General features: G+C 39.7%; 1 protein-coding gene across 1 annotated transcript; it reads left to right on the top strand.

Annotated features, from left to right (window-relative positions):
* LOC107636564 lies at nt 1,143-3,517 on the top strand. Its single transcript, XM_016340064.1, has 8 exons — nt 1,143-1,325; nt 1,542-1,676; nt 1,776-1,881; nt 2,083-2,378; nt 2,474-2,582; nt 2,784-2,920; nt 3,086-3,211; nt 3,329-3,517. Exons 1-8 carry the CDS (start codon nt 1,143-1,145, stop codon nt 3,515-3,517), a joined length of 1,281 nt encoding a protein of 426 aa, XP_016195550.1.

The following is a 16,208-nucleotide window of genomic DNA, read 5'->3' as shown; positions in this document are numbered from 1 at the left end:
GTGTGTGTGTGTGTGTGTGTGTGTGTGGCAATACTTTTGCTTTACTTGCATCATTATTATCTTTGTTTTCTACTAGGATTGAGGAGGTTCGGAATGCGGTGGCGATGGGATCGCATGGCGGTTAGGCAGGCGAAGGTTGTGGGATAGCGGGGAATTTTAGATTAGAAATCCACTAAGTTAGAACCCCTTATTTTTCTCTATGGTTTTAAGTAATGGTTTTAAATGTACTTATGTTTTAAGACCGAATCTTGTGATGGATATGAAGTTCTAGGATTGCCTGTGCCATCCCGGAGTCTCATATCTTACATCACTGGGCACTGTTACCATACTGAGAACCTCCGATTCTCATACCATATTCTGTTGTTATTTTTCAGATGCAGGTTGCAATCTACCTCGGTGAGTTGCTTTGATGGTGACAGAGCGGAGGATCCTTACTATGTTTTGAAGTATTTTGATTTATTGTGATTAGATCTCTCACTTTTGTATTTATCTTTGCCTTAGAGACTTATTTTGAGAGAAATATTGTATAAGCTACTGCGCTTTTCAAAACTCTGTATGTTTGTATATAACTAGCCGACTTAAACTCCGAGGGCGGCAGCTAGATCCTTATGACTATTATACTTTGATATATCTATATATATGTCTTGATATTTATATGTATATCTTATGCCTCGATTAGTGTAGCTTCGTGTGAATATTTTGTGCTTTTGAAACTCTGTTTTTGAGCTTATTTCTTCATCGGGCTTCTAGAATTATTATTTCTTTATATATATAAATATGTATAAGCATTAGAATTATCGTAACCGTTGATTAACCTTTGCTTTACGATGTGAGGTTAGGCTTAGGGTAATTGGGGTGTTACATTTAGTGGTATCAGAGTGGTTCGTCCTCGTGAGCCTGAGGGATGGACTGATTATGCTTCATTGCATACTCTGTGTCTTTTTCTTTGATGCTATTTAGGTTATCTGCTTGATATTGCATGGCATGCTTGTTTGTGAGTGCTTTTTTGGGATAATTGAAGCACTAGGCTTTTGATAATGAGACTGATCACCTTTGTATCGATTGTTTGGTCTAGACAGGAATCCTAATGGCTACTCAGAAGAAATTGGAAATGAACAACCTTCCGTTAACATGTCGAGTTCATGGCGGCGATGGCTAATCTTTCTAATACCATGGAGGCGAATGCCGGTGCGACTTTGCAAGCTGTGCAAAGGTTAGGTCAACCAACGAGAAACGGAAACGGTAATGAAAATGGGAATGATAATGGGGACGGAAATGGTAATGATTTGGGAGGTGCTCCGATGACCTTGGTTTCATTTCTCAAGGTTCATCCACCGACTTTTAGAGGTTTGACCAACCCTACTGAAGTGGATAATTGGTTCCAGGATATGAAGTGTGCGCTACAAGCCCAGCATGTTTCGAACAACCAGTTTGTAGAGTTTGCTGCGTATCAACTCTTACGAGAGGCTTAGCACTGGTGGCAAGGAGAATGCCGCTTACTACAGCTTCAGAACGACGACATTCCTTGGGATGTATTCCAGACGGCCTTCTACAAGAAATATTTTCCTGAATCAGTCAGAGAGGCGAGGGAGTTGGAGCTTATGCAGCTGAAGCAAGGCTCTTTGTCTGTGGTGGATTACACTAGTCAGTTTGAGGAGCTTTGTAGGTTTTCTACGGTGTGTCAAGGTGCCCCGGAGTCCTATGAGAGTTGAAAATGTATTAAATACCAAGGTGGCTTGATGGTTACTATTATGACTGCTGTGGCTACTTTGGAGATTCGGAACTTTTCTGAGCTTGTGAACAAGGTGAGGGTAGTTGAAGAGTGTGCAAAGAAAGTAGCATCGTCAAGAGACATTCATGGAGGAAACATTAACCGTGGACGTAGCAAGTACTTTCAACCAAGAGCTTAGAACTTCAGGAGAGGAGGACATGTACCTCAAGCTCAAGGAGGCTTTACGAGAAATAACTATGACCAGTACCAGCATGCCAAAGGGAGAGGAAATTAGAGTAAGGTTTCTCCGGATTTAACTTGTGATCGTTGTGGATGTTTTCATCTGAATGACTCGTGCAAACTGGGTATAGGTGGTTGCTTCAATTGCGGATTGCCTGGTCACATGGAAAGAGATTGTACTCATGGAATGAACCCGAATGCGGGTCGGAATCAACAACAAGGGAGAGTATTTACTGTGAACGCCAATGATGCTGCTAAGGCAGATCCTCTGATGAGAGGTAACTGTTTAATTGGTGATAAAATATTGGTTGCACTGTATGATACTGGAGCTTCACATTCAATTATTTCATTTGATAAGGTTGAGGAACTAGGATTGAAAGTGTCAGAGTTATCATTTGACTTGCATGTGCATACCCCGTCTCAGACGGTTGTGACTAGGTCAGGTTGTAGGGAAGTAGGTTTCAAGCTTGAGAATAGAGAATTTTTCATGACTTAATCTGTTTGACAATGGATGGGTTGCAGATGATTTTGGAGTTTGATTGGATGTCCAAGAATCGGGTTTTGTTAGATTGCTTTGAACGATCTATTCGGTTTATACCGAAAGGAGAAAGAAGAGCTGTGGTAGCTGAAGGTTATTATCTGAACTCTGTTTTAGTGAACTATAGTAGAGAAGAGTGTCAGGGTTATATATTGTTGGCTACGAATGCGTTAGGTGATGAGTAGAGGTTGGACCAAATTCCAGTGGTTAGAGACTTTCTTGAAGTTTTTTCTAAGGATATTCCTAAATTTCCACCTCAAAGAGAGATTGAATTTGCAATTGATTTGGTGTCAGGAGCTGGACCAGTGTCAATTGCACCATATCGGATGGCTCTGATAGAGCTGGTTGAATTAAAGACTCAATTGGAAGAGCTTCTGAACAACAGGTTCATTCGACTGAGTGTATCTCCATGGGGAGCACAACTTTCATTGGTAAAGAAGAAAGATGGAGGAATGCAACTTTGCGTAGATTACCGACAGTTAAACAAAGTGACTGTGAAGAACAAGAACCCATTGCCTAGGATAGATGACTTATCAGATTAATTGCAAGGAGCTGGGGTATTTTCTAAGATTGATTTAAGAACTGGTTACCATCAGATAAGGGTGAAGGAGGATGACATTTCGAAAATTGCATTTAGAACGCGCTATGAACACTACGAGTTTGTAGTGATGTCTTTTGGGTTGACGAATGCACCTGCTATGTTCATGGATTACATGAACAGCGTATTTCGTCCCTTTTTGGACAAATTCGTGGTGGTGTTGATAGACGACATTCTAGTTTACTCAAAGACGGCAGAAAAACATGAAGAACACTTAAGAATTGTGTTGTAAATCCTGAAGGAGCGAAAATTGTATGCCGAGTTGTCGAAGTGTGAGTTTTGGAAAGAAGAAGTGATGTTCTTAGGTCACATGGTGAGTAAGGACGGAATAGTGGTGGGCCCTTCGAAAGTGGAGGCTGTGATGGAATGGGAGAAACCGACTACGGTGATTGAGGTTAGGAGTTTCTTGGGTTTTCCCGGTGATGCATGAAATTGTGATTCACACTTTTCACAACTCCGGTGCAACTAACCAGCAAGTGCACTGGGTCGTCCAAGTAATAAACCTTACGTGAGTAAGGGTCGATCCCACAGAGATTGTCGGCTTGAAGCAAGCTATGGTCATCCTTGTAAATCTCAGTCAGGTGGATTCTAATGGTTGTTATGAGGTTTTGATAATTAAAAGATAAATAAAATAAAATAAAGTTACTTATGTAATTCATTGGTGGGAATTTCAGATAAGCGTCTGGAGATGCTTTGTTGCTCCTGAACCTCTACTTTCCTATTGCCTTCTTCCAACCATGCGTGCTCCCTTCCATGGCAAGCTGTAGGATCCTCTCAGTGAAAATGGTCCTCTACGATTTCTGCACGACTAATCAATTGTCAGATTTCTCGTCTCGGATGAAAAATAGCAGGTACAGCTACCGCATGGCTAATCATCTATCAGTTCCGGCTAGCGTCGGAATAGGATCCATTGATCCTTTTGCACACTATCACTTGCACCCAACATTTGTAGGTTTGAAGCTCTTCACAGTCATCCCTTCCCAGATCTTACTCGGAATACCACAGACAAGGTTTAGACTTTTCGGATCCCAGGAATGCTGCCAATGGTTCTAGCCTATACCACAAAGATACTAATCTCACAGACTCAGTCCGTGTATTAGATATCCAAGAGAATATACTCCGGCTGTCATCCAATGACTACGTTGAATATCATGTAGACCGCTTGTGGTTGTCAGGCACACAGATCTTGGCTAAGCGAGTAACGAAGATAGTGGGTGATTGTCACGGGTCACCCCTTCATTCTGACTTAACTAAATTAAGTACAAGAGTATATCTTGGAGAAGAAGTAGGCGTGAATTGAAAGGAAAACAATAGTGCTTGCATTAATTCATGAAGAACAGCAGAGCTCCACACCTTAATCAATGCGTTGTAGAAACTCCACCGTAGAAAATACATTAGTGAAAGAGGGTTAGGCATGGCCGAATGGCCAGCCTCCCATGGAGGTCTCAAAGTGTCAAAGTTACATGATATGATCCAAAGATGGTCAAAAGACCTGAAATAAATCTCTAAAAGTAGTTTTTATACTAAACTAGTTACTAGGGTTTACAGAAAATGAGTAACTAAGTGCAGATAGTGCAGAAATCTACTTCCGGGGACCACTTGGTGTGTGCTTGGGCTGAGCATTGAAGCTTTTTTGTGCTTAGGCTGTTTTTGGAGTTAAACGCCAGCTTGGGTGCCAGTTTGGGTGTTTTACGCCTGTTTTAGTGCCAGTTCTGGCGTTTTACGCCAGAATTCTTTGGTGTGTGTTTGGATGTCAGTTTGGGCCATTAAACTCGGGCAAAGTATGAACTATTATATATTGCTGGAAAGCCCAGGATGTCTACTTTCCAACGCAATTGAGAGTGTGCCAATTGGGCTTCTGCAGCTCCAGAAAATTTACTTCAAATGCAAGAGGGTCAGAATCCAACAGCATCTGCAGTCCTTTTTTAGCTTCTGAATCAGATTTTTGCTCAGGTCCCTCAACTTCAGCCAGAAAATACCTGAAATCACAGAAAAATACACAAACTCATAGTAAAGTCCAGAAATGTGATTTTTGAATAAAAACTAATAAATATATAATAAAAAATAACTAAAACATACTAAAAACTATATAAAAACAATGCCAAAAAGGGTATAAATTATCCGCTCATCAGCCGGATATTACCAACGATTCATTGATGCATTTTTTTGAATTGCATTACTGATGACCAAGTTAACCCAGAAGGAAGTATTGTTTATGTGGACGATGAAGTGCGAGGAGAGTTTTCAGACTTTGAAACAAAAGTTGACTTCGGCGCCTGTTTTGATTTTGCCAAAACCGCATGAACCGTTTGAAGTGTACTGTTATGCTTTGTTGAAGGGATTGGGTTGCGTGTTGATGCAATACCATAATGTAGTGGCTTATGCATCGCGCCAACTGAGACCACACGAGGTAAATTACCCAACTCATGACTTGGAATTGGTGGTGATTGTGTTTGCGTTGACGATTTGGAGGCATTACTTGTACGGAGTGAGTTTTAGAGTCTTGTCTGATCACAAGAGTCTTAAGTATATCTTTAATTAGAAAGAGCTTAATATGCATCAGAGGAGGTGGATGGAGCTGCTTAAGGATTATGATTTTGAACTGAGTTATCATCCTGGGAAGGCTAATGTGGTAGCGGACGCTTTGAGTCGAAAGTCTTTGACGATAGCTTAGATGAGGATTAAAGAAGAGCAGTTAGAGGATAAATTTGTAGATCTTAAGTTGGACATTGATGAAGTGGCCGGAAAAGCTTGTTTGAACCTGTTGCAAATTTCAAGTACTTTTAAATCAGAAATTCTGAAGGCTCAGCAAAATGGACAAGAACTTCAGAAGATGTTTCAACCGATTGGTAAGAAGAGGCGTGGGGAGTTTACTAAGGATGAGGAAGGGTTGTGGCGGTATAAAGGGAGAATTTGTGTGCTGGATGTCGGAAGTTTGAGATAAGAGTTGTTATCGAAAGCTCATAACAGCAGGTTTTCTATTCATCCAGGAAGTACGAAGATGTACTATAATCTAAAGAAGATGTCATGGTGGCCTGGGATGAAGGTTGATGTAGCTACAGTTGTATCCAAGTGTTTGACGTGTCAGAAGGTGAAGATAGAGCACCAGAGACCGTCGGAAACGTTAAAGCCACTTGAGATTCCTTAGTGGAAGTGGGGAGGAATTGCAATGAATTTTGTGATCGGTCACCAAGGACTAGGTCAGGATCTGATGCGATTTGGGTGATCGGGGATCGTTTAACCAAGTCTGCTCATTTCCTGCCTGTCTGAGTGAACTATTCTATGGAGGAATTGGCGAGATTGTACATAAAGGAGATTGTAAGGTTGCACGGCGTGCCATCGAGTATAATGTCGGACCGTGATCCCCGATTCACATCAAGGTTTTGGGGAGCTTTCCAAAAAGCTTTCGGTATGAGACTATGTCTCAGCACGGCATATCGTTTGCAAACGGATGGACGGTTGGAACGAACTATTCAGACATTGGAGGATATGCTAAGGGCATGGGTCTTGGATCAACTGGGAAGTTGATGACCGAAAATTTGCACAACACCAATTCCTTCGGTAAGTGTACCGAATCGTTAAGTAATAACTCACTGTTGAGTGAGATCGATCCCACAGAAATTGATGGATTAAGCAACTTTAGTTAGGTGATTTATCTAGTCAAGCGAATATTTGATGATTTTGTGTAATTGAGTGAACAAAATTGTAATTGACAAAGAAAGTAAGTGTACTAAAATTAAATTGCTGAAGAATAGAGAGCTGAAAGTAAATTGTGAAAGGTAAATGGCGGAACTTAAATGACAAGAATCTAAAGAGATGAAACTTAAATGACAAGGAAGTAAAAGGAAGAATGTAAATAGCAATGAAAGATAAATTGCATGAAATGTAAATGGGTTCTTGGTGCTGGGAATCAAAGATAACAAGAAATTTAAAGTAATTGAAAGGAATAACAATAATGGGCGTGATTCATTAGGGATTGGAGATATTATAATCCTTCATGAATCAATGAGTCTCAACTTCATTCTCAATCATATGAAGTAGATATATGGCGGATTGTAAATAATTGAGTTCCAATTCCTTGGCATCCCAATTTCTCTTAACACAATCAATTAACAATTCCTTGATCTAATTGTTCATGAGAAGAGGTTAAGTTCAAATTTCTAATCCATAAGCCACACAACCCTTAGGATCTCAATTCAAAGAGGTTATTTGTCACGTACCAACTAAGAATGTGTTGATCAAAAGAGTTATGAGGGAGAAGCTACAAATTGAATCCTATGATCCCTTTTCTAAGGCTCACATAGAGATTCAAGTAGATCCAAACACCCTTCTGGTAGTGAATAGATCTATGAAGCATAAAAGCTTTCTCTTAGTTACAACAAGCGGATTGAGAAGAAGAAGAATTGCATTAACTCATTTGAATTACAAGAGAGCTCCTCCCCCTAATGATGTGAGGTTTAGTTGATCATAGCTCTAGAAAACTCAGAGAGAAAAATAAAGTACATGAAAAATAAAACTAAGTACAAAGAAGAAAGAAAAGTAATTAGAGTTTCCCAATTCGGATCTCTAATCTCGATCCCCTGATCCTCTTTCTAAGTTCAAAATTTTTCCTATATATACTACTTTTCTGATCTTCAAATGAGTCTTCAAGTACTTGGATGTGGGCTCTTGGCCTTAGTTGAAGCAAGTTAGGAGTTACCTAGGCCCTTTCTGATGTTAACGCTGGCATTAGTAGGGTAACATTAACTCACTAACGCCTTTATACTTTGCATGAGAGCCCCTGCAACTAGCATTGGTACTGGCGTTAGTGTGCTAACGCTGCCACTATTCTCTTCCAAACTGGCGTTAGTGTGCTAATGCTGCCACTAACGCTAGCGCCTGTTGTGCGTATGCATGTTGACTCGTGCGTGTGCATCCTTGTAAGTTTTCCTCGTGTGCGTACGCACATTGCTTCGTGTGTACGCACACTGACCAATTTTCCTCTGGTGCACACGCACAATGCTCTGTGGGTACGCACACTAACCAAATCTTCCAGCCCCAACTTGTGCCTTGATCGAAGACGTTAGTGTGCTAACGTTGGTGGCGTTAACACACTAGCGCTACCTCCTTCTTCCTTGGGTAATGTTGTCCATGGCGTTAGTGGGCTAACTTTGCCACTAACTCCAGCACCTCCTTTATTGAGCACGTTGACACTGGCGTTAGTGGGCTAACTTTGCCACTAACGCCAGTACCTTTTTTCCTTCCTCTGCTTCTTCTTTGCCTGTCATCATTCAAACAAATGCATCAAAACTTTGCTATAATCACAAGATATTGCATCATTCAATTCATCAAGTAGTTCTTGCATAAATCTCATGAAAATGATTATAATTCACTGATGTTTGATGAATCAAGGCATGCATAGATAACTCATCCAAATGCTTGCTTATTGATGAAGATAATGCATGAAACTTACCTAAAACATGCTAAAAATTGCTTGTGAAACTAGCCAAGATGCCCTAGCATCACAACACCAAACTTAAATCTTGCTTATCCCCAAGAAAGTGATAAAACATAAGAAGAATGCATGAAAACATAAAGAAGTATGAATCATTATTTGAGAGATCTTTAATCCTGTTTCGTGGGGTTTCATGCATGACACTAAGGTTCAAAGTTTTATTGGCTTCTAGGTTCTAGCATTCTCTTGGGTATTAACTCTACTGCTTTTATGAGACCCTTTTATTCTTTGATCCTTGGTTTGAACTTTTTGTTTTCTTTTTCTCCTTGCTAGAGGCTTATTCCTTTATTGAAGCTTAGTGTTTTGTGTCAAGACAACTCTTTATGATAAGCTTTCAGTCAACACTCCCGAACCAGTTGGTTCAAGCTGTTAGGTGTTGAAGTACCCCTTAGGACTTACTGACTCAAGCCTCTCCTCCACACATACACACCACAAGAACATGACTTGCAATTTAATCCTTAAGACATTGGTGCCCAGCACCTCTTTGGGTTGCTAAATGCTTTGTAACAAGGTTGCTCTTGATAATGGACTTTTGGTTGATAATCCCGGGTTAGTTAACCCAAGTTATCAAGTGATGAAGCACTCCTTAGAACCTATTCATCCAAGCATATTCTTGTACAAAAGCATCATAGGCATATATCTAAAAGGTCAAGCTATTGGTGCCTAGCTTGTTCATTGCTCTCTTTGTTCTTCATTCTTCTTTTTCTTTTTCCAAGGATCTCTTATTCACAAGGGTTTCATATAATGCATACCAAGCCATTACTTAGGAGATACTCTAACCTTCAACCTTATTTGGGAACCCTTGGTTAGCATATACCACCACATAACCTTAGGATTTTATTTATCTTCTAGCAGATTGGACTTTACTTTTCTTTTTCATAACATTTTCTTTTATTGAGACTTAGGAAACAAAGCATACAATTCAAATAAAGTGAAGTGATATAGGTATTAAACTAGCAAGCTGATAAACCCCAATTTTGTGGTTTATATTGTGTAGAATTTGGGGGTTTTGTCAATATTTTCCGCACTTATTTACAAGAATTGCATGGTTTTATGTTCTCTTCCTAACATTTCTTCATAATGAAAAACATGCTTCTTTTGCCTTAAAATTGCCTTATTTTAATCCTCTTCTATTACCATTCGATGCCGTGACATGTTTGTTGAGTGATTTCAGGATTTATAGGGCAAGAATGGCCTAGAAGAGAGAAAGAAAGCATGCACAAGAGGAAGGAGTATGAAGATTTGGATTTTGGGAACTTTAGCATCGGCGCGCACGCGCACTTCAAGCCAAAATAAACATAAAGAAAATAGCATGCAGAGGACTCAAATGAAAATTGACTACTAGGCCGGAAGGGTGCTAAGCGACAAGGGTACAATTGCACTTCCAATTAAAACACTTTGAACTGAAGACAGTTAAGTAACAATACAATCTCTTGGTGTCTTCTTACTCACTCCTATTCATCATTATCTTTGGCTTTTATATCCTTCTTTTGTCTTTCCTCATGATGATGTATATTCCTTCCAAGAGATGAAATGACTGCCTGCAAGAGTATTAGAAGTTGCTTGTTCCCCAAGCACTTGAGAGATGGTTATCGTGCATGTATGTTTATGAATTCTTGAACTAAAAGTGGTGTGTGAACACTAAACTTAGTTTCTTGCTCATCTTTCTATGCAGAAATAGAGTGCATATTTTAGATTTTCATGCATGCATGAAACATCATATGCTTTGCTTCTATGAGAAAATAAAACTGTAAAACTAGAAAGTAAACAAGTAGGATGCAAGGTTAATTGATTTCTGTGGTTGCCTGAAATTTGTGATTGTTTATGATTGTCTCAAGGGTTACTTTGTGCTCACATGATGTTAATGGTGGAACACCAAACTTAGTATCATACATTCATCCTTGATTTTATTCCTTTGTTAGAACAATCACATTGGTGTGCAACAACAAACTTAATTTCTTGCTATATACAGGAATTTAACTAACCATTTATTCTGAACAGAGTACGAAAGAGTTACCTGAGGTCGGGTTGCCTCCCAACAAGCACTTTTTTAACGTCACTAGCTTGATAGTTATCCCTTATTAGGGAGGCTGATGATCATAGTGCCTCAACTTTTCCCCTCTCACAGTGAGCCTTATTCCAGTATCCTTCTTGATGATTTCCATATGTTCAAGTGAGAAGATTTTGTTCACCATGTAATATCCAGAAAAGTGTGGAGATATTTCTATTGGTTGGTAGGTTAGCATCACTTTATCCCCTGGTGAGAAGCCTTCAGTGAGAATCTTTTTGTTTTTCCACCCTCTTGGCACCTTCTTTTTAGGATTCTTCTCTTTTTCGGGAGATGATTCATGCTTTGGTGGCTCAATATCTAAAAGGTTCTTGTTGAGGGTCTCATATGGGGCTTTGGTTGTAGTTCCTCTTTGACTCCTTTAACTTGTTGTACCATTTCTACTTCTTCTCTGTCTTATAAGCATGGGCTTAAAAGCTTTGGATGTGGCTCATGGAGTGCCTCCTTCAAGCTTGGATCTCTGGCATTAAACACTAGGTGCTCATGCAACGTCTTGAAGGCATGAAACACTAGGTGCTCATCATGTACTCTTAGCATCAATTCTCCTTTTTCAACATCTAGTAATGCTCTACCTATAGCTAAGAAGGGCCTCCCCAGAATGATGGGAGTGTTGAAGTCTTCCTCCATGTCTAGGATGACAAAGTTAGCTGGGGGAAAAATTTTCTCCACTCTTACCAGCACATTCTCCATAATCCCAAGTGCTTGCTTAATGGATTTATCGGCCATTTGAAGAGCTATTTGTGTAGCTTTCAATTCATGGATTTGGAGCTTCTTCATTAAAGATAGGGGTATGAGATTTATGCTTGCACTAAGGTCACAAAATGCTTTCTCAATTGTCATTTTACCTATGGTACAGGGGATATGAAAGCTCCCTGGATCCTTCCTCTTTCTTGGTAAATCCCTTTGGATTATGGTACTACACTCCCTGGTCAACACAACAGTTTGTCCTTCTTTCAAGGATCTTTTCTTTGTCAACACTTCCTTCATAAACTTAGCATATAATGGCATCTGTTCAAGGGCTTCTATAAAAAGAATGTTAATGCGGAGTGTCTTAAATATCTCCAAGAATTTGGAGTACCACTTCTCCATGTTTTCTCCCTTGAACCTTTGACGATATGGAAGTTTGGGGACATATGGCTTCACCTCTTCCTTCTTCTCTTGTGACTTGGTTTAAGGACGTTCTTGTCTTCCTTTGAGATTTGTGAGTCTTCGGTCTTGTGATCCTCCTCACTTCTTTCCTCTTTCTTTTCTTTTGGAACTTCTTTGTCATGTTCTTCCAGAATGGTGGCTTCTTTTTCCATAATCTTCCCACTTCTCAATGTGATTGCCTTGCATTCCTCCCATTTTGTAGCTTTTCCTTTGTCCTTTGGGTTGTCTTCAGTGTCACTAGGAAAAGCATTTTCTCGCTTCTCACCTATCTCTGTGATTTGTTTAGCCATTTGTCCCATTTGCCTTTCAATATTTCTTATTGATGCCTTCTGGTTTTTAAGTGTCATGGCGTGATCCTTCCTTACCATTTCTTGACTTTGGATAAGTTTTGCCATCATTGCTTCTAAATTAGAAATCTTTTGAGGCTCTAACTATGGTTGTGCTTGCATAGGGTGTGATGGTTGTTGATGGAAGTTATTTGAAACATTGAAAAAGTTATTGGAGCCATTTGAAGAGTGGTTAAATGAGGGTGTGGAGTGGTTGTTTTGATGCCATTGTGAAGTGTTTTGAGGTTGGAAATTTGAGTTTTGGGGTTTTTTGAATTGGTTGTTGTTAGTGGGTGGTTGGTTGTAATTGTTTGTATTGCAGAAGTTATTGGAATCGGAGTTCTTTTGCCATTGATTCTACTGGTTACCCCACCTCAAGTTGGGATGATTCTTCCAAGATGGATTGTAGTATCACCATGGAAGTCATTCTGGAAAGAGCTTGAGGTGTTGTGCATATACTGAACTTGCTTAGGACTTTGCTGCTCATTATTGAATGTGTCAAAGCCTTCTTCACATTGATTCCATCCATGTTAGACTTGAGCTTGGCTTTGTATGCTCACTACAGCCAGCTGAAGTCCATCCATCCTCTTGGCCATCAACTCCATTTGTTGCTGGATTTGTTGGTGCATAAGTTTGTTCTGTGCCATCATTGTATCTACTCCCTCAAGCTCCATTACTCTTCTCTTTGGAATTGTTTGTCTCTCTGAAGAGTAAAAGTATTGGTTATTTGCCACCATGTCAATGAGGTCTTGTGCTTCTTGAGGGGTCTTCATCATTTGGAGTGATCCTCTTGATGAGTAATCCAGTGCTTTTCTTGCTTTTGGGGAGAGACCTTCATAGAAGTTTTGGAGTTTTACCCACTCACTAAACATATCTGGTGGGCATCTCCTTATCAAGGTTTCGTATTTTTCCCATGCCTCATAGAGTGACTCTCCCTTCATTTGTGTGAAGTTTTGCACCTCTATTTTCAGCTTGATGATTCTCTAAGGTGGGTAGAATTTAGCTAGGAACATGCTCACCAAATCTTCCCAATTGTTGATGCTCTCCTTTGAGAAGGTCTCCAGCCAATGAAAATGACGCGTACGCGTGAAGCAAGCATACGCGTCGACTAGGATTGTGCTAAACGCACAAATCCAGCGTCATTTTGGCACAACTCTCTGTTTCAATTAAGGGGGCAAAAATTTTCACGTGGCGTATGTAAATGAAAATGACGCGTACGCGTCATTAACGTGCACGCGTCGCCCAATTTGTGCCTAACGCATACCAGCCGCATGATTCCAGCCCAACTTTCTGGGCGTTGGATTGTGACGCCGATTTGGAATCGACGCCCACGCGTGGCCCATGTGCACGCGTGGTAAGGCATTTTTTTTATGCAGTATGCAAATGCAAATACAGGCGGATGTTAGGAATGATTCTAGGGAAAATAAAATAAAATAAAATGAAACTAAAAATAAATAAAATGAAATAGCATTAAAATTGAAAAAGGAACGATCATACCATGGTAGGTTGTCTCCCACCGAGCACTTTTAGTTAAAGTCCTTAAGTTGGACATTTGTTGAGCTCCTTGTTATGTTGGCTTGTGCTTGGACTCATCCAGAAATCTCCACCAACGTTTGCAATTCCAATAGCCTCTGGGGTCCCAAACTAGGCACGTAAAGCCTTCGAGTAAGTTAAAGCAGGTTTTCAGGCTCCAGGGGTGTTGATTATCAGAATAAATTACAAGATTTCAAACCTTGATTTTGTACCTGTCTTTGTCTTGATCTACATTTTTCCAGCCGAGCGGTATGGAATTTGAACTCTCACTAAGATGACCAAACATCTTCCGAGACCCATTCAATCAGACTCTCTACCAATCCATGCACCTCAAATTGAAGCGTGGAGCCTTATTGAATCTCGCATACCAACGTCTATTACTAACCATCTCCCTCTTACTCTTAAAGCCGCAAAGAGCTCTAAGCTGGCCATCTGTTTCAAGCAGGCCATATTCAAGTGGGAAAGTAAAGATGAAGGCTAAGGATTTTACCCACTTGAAGTTTGTATTAGGTGGTAATGGCCGTGGGAGAGGTGTTTCCAATGGTTCTTCAAGCTCCACTTCCTTGTACTCCTCTGTGAATTCTTCTAATTCCTGACAAACCTCTTCAATTGCAACCACGTCTTGATCAAAGTCTTCATTTTCTTCCTCATCACTCAAGTCATAAGTTGGAGGTTGAGAAAAGTCTACCTCCACATTATCCTCATATTCACTTGGGGAAGAATCTTCTAGCTCAAAGAGTTCAATTGTGACTGCAAGGTCATCATTAAGAGAGCTTGGTTCATGATCATTTCTACCAAGAAAACTTGCTTCTTGATCTGTTCCGTCCATTTCTTCATAAGGTACATGCTTTGGGATTCTCTACAATTCTTGATTTCCATGGAGGTTTAGCGTCTCCTAAGTCTTCAACCCATTCATCTTCTTTGATAATTCCATCGTCCTCTACTTGTTCCAGTACAAAGTCATGCTCCTTACTGTCCACTGGAGCTTCTAGTGTCTCCTTCATGCTACATTCTTCATTAGATTATCCACATGAAGCCATGGGGTTCTTTGAGTGTCCGAACATTGGGAAGCTAATTGATTGATCGCTTGCTCCAGCTGGTGAAGGGTTGCATGAAATTTTTTCACTGTTTTCTTGAGATGCTCCTGTGATTCTCGGGTCGATGGATATGGACATGGTGCATATGGAAGTGGTGGTTCTTGGGAGTAATTGGATTGGAATTGGGATGGATAAGGGTTAGGGTCATATGGAGGTGAATGGTTGTAGGTGGCTTGTGAGTGTCGTGGTTCAAAGCTATGTTGAGGAGGTGGTTCATAGGCATATGATGGGGCTTGTTGGTAACTACAAGGGGGTCCACCATATCTATCATCTTAGTATACACCTCGAAATGGCTCTTGACCATAGTAATTTGGTGGGGTGGTTTGTCACGAAGGGGTCCACCATAACTATTGTCTTGGCATGCATTGTAGAATGGTCGTTGTCCATGGTATCTTGGAAAGTGTTGTTGCCGAAAGGGTTGATCAGATCCTCGTGGCTCCTTCCATCTTTGATTGTTTTGACCTTGATGCATGTTCTTGTTATAGCTTCCATTCCTTACAACAATATTGGAACCAAACTTAAAATCAGAGGGGTGAGAACTCATAGTAGCTAATAAAAATTAAAAAAAATTAAAAACAAAAATAAAAACGAATAAACAAGCAAAGAAAAATATTTACAATAACCAATAATAAAGCACACAGTTGCAATTTCCCGGCAACGGCGCCATTTTTGACGAACGAGTTTTCTGTCGGTAAAGAATTTCATAAGAATAATCACGTTGTAAGTATAGTTTCTAAACCAACAGAGAATCCCTTCGTATAAAAGTTTGGTTGTCACTTAAGCAAACCCAATAAAAATAATAAACCGAAGTATTTAAACCTCGGGTCGTCTCTCAAGGAATTGCAGGGAAGTATGATTTATTATTGGTTATGGAAAAAGGTATGTTTTTGGGTTTTGGAAATAGGGAACAAGTAATTTAAATAGCAAGAAAAATAAATTAATAATTAGAAAAACTCTTGGTAAGGTATAAGAACTAGAAATCCTATCCTAGTTATCCTTATCAGGTGTGATGAGAATTGTTTAGTGCTCCCACTTAGTTAACCCTTACTAAATAAAGGAAAGTCAAGTGGATTAATCAACTTGATTCCTCAAGTCCTAGTCAATTCCTATGGAAAGACTAGCTTTAGAGGGATCCAAATCAATCAGCAATTTCTAATTTTTAATCAACCACTGAGTTTGACAACTCAAGTGTCACCAATTTTTCAACCAAAGCCAAAAGGGAAGAAAATCTACTCGAATAAAAATGCCTTAACCAGGAGAAGAATAATTGGAAGCATCAATAACATAGATTAAAGAAAGCAATCACAAATCTAAAATACCTCAAATTATATTAAATAAAGATATCAATTCTAACATGGGAAAGTTCATAAATCAAATTGGGAAAGTAAATAAACCAAGTGATAAAGTAAATAAAAGTAGAAGAGAAATTAAATTTAAGGAACATTGAACCTGGA

Source organism: Arachis ipaensis, chromosome B04 (assembly GCF_000816755.2).
Source record: "Arachis ipaensis cultivar K30076 chromosome B04, Araip1.1, whole genome shotgun sequence".
NCBI lineage: Eukaryota > Viridiplantae > Streptophyta > Magnoliopsida > Fabales > Fabaceae > Arachis > Arachis ipaensis.
Note: the sequence above shows the minus strand (reverse complement) of the source record. Positions and strands in the feature narration are given on the sequence as shown.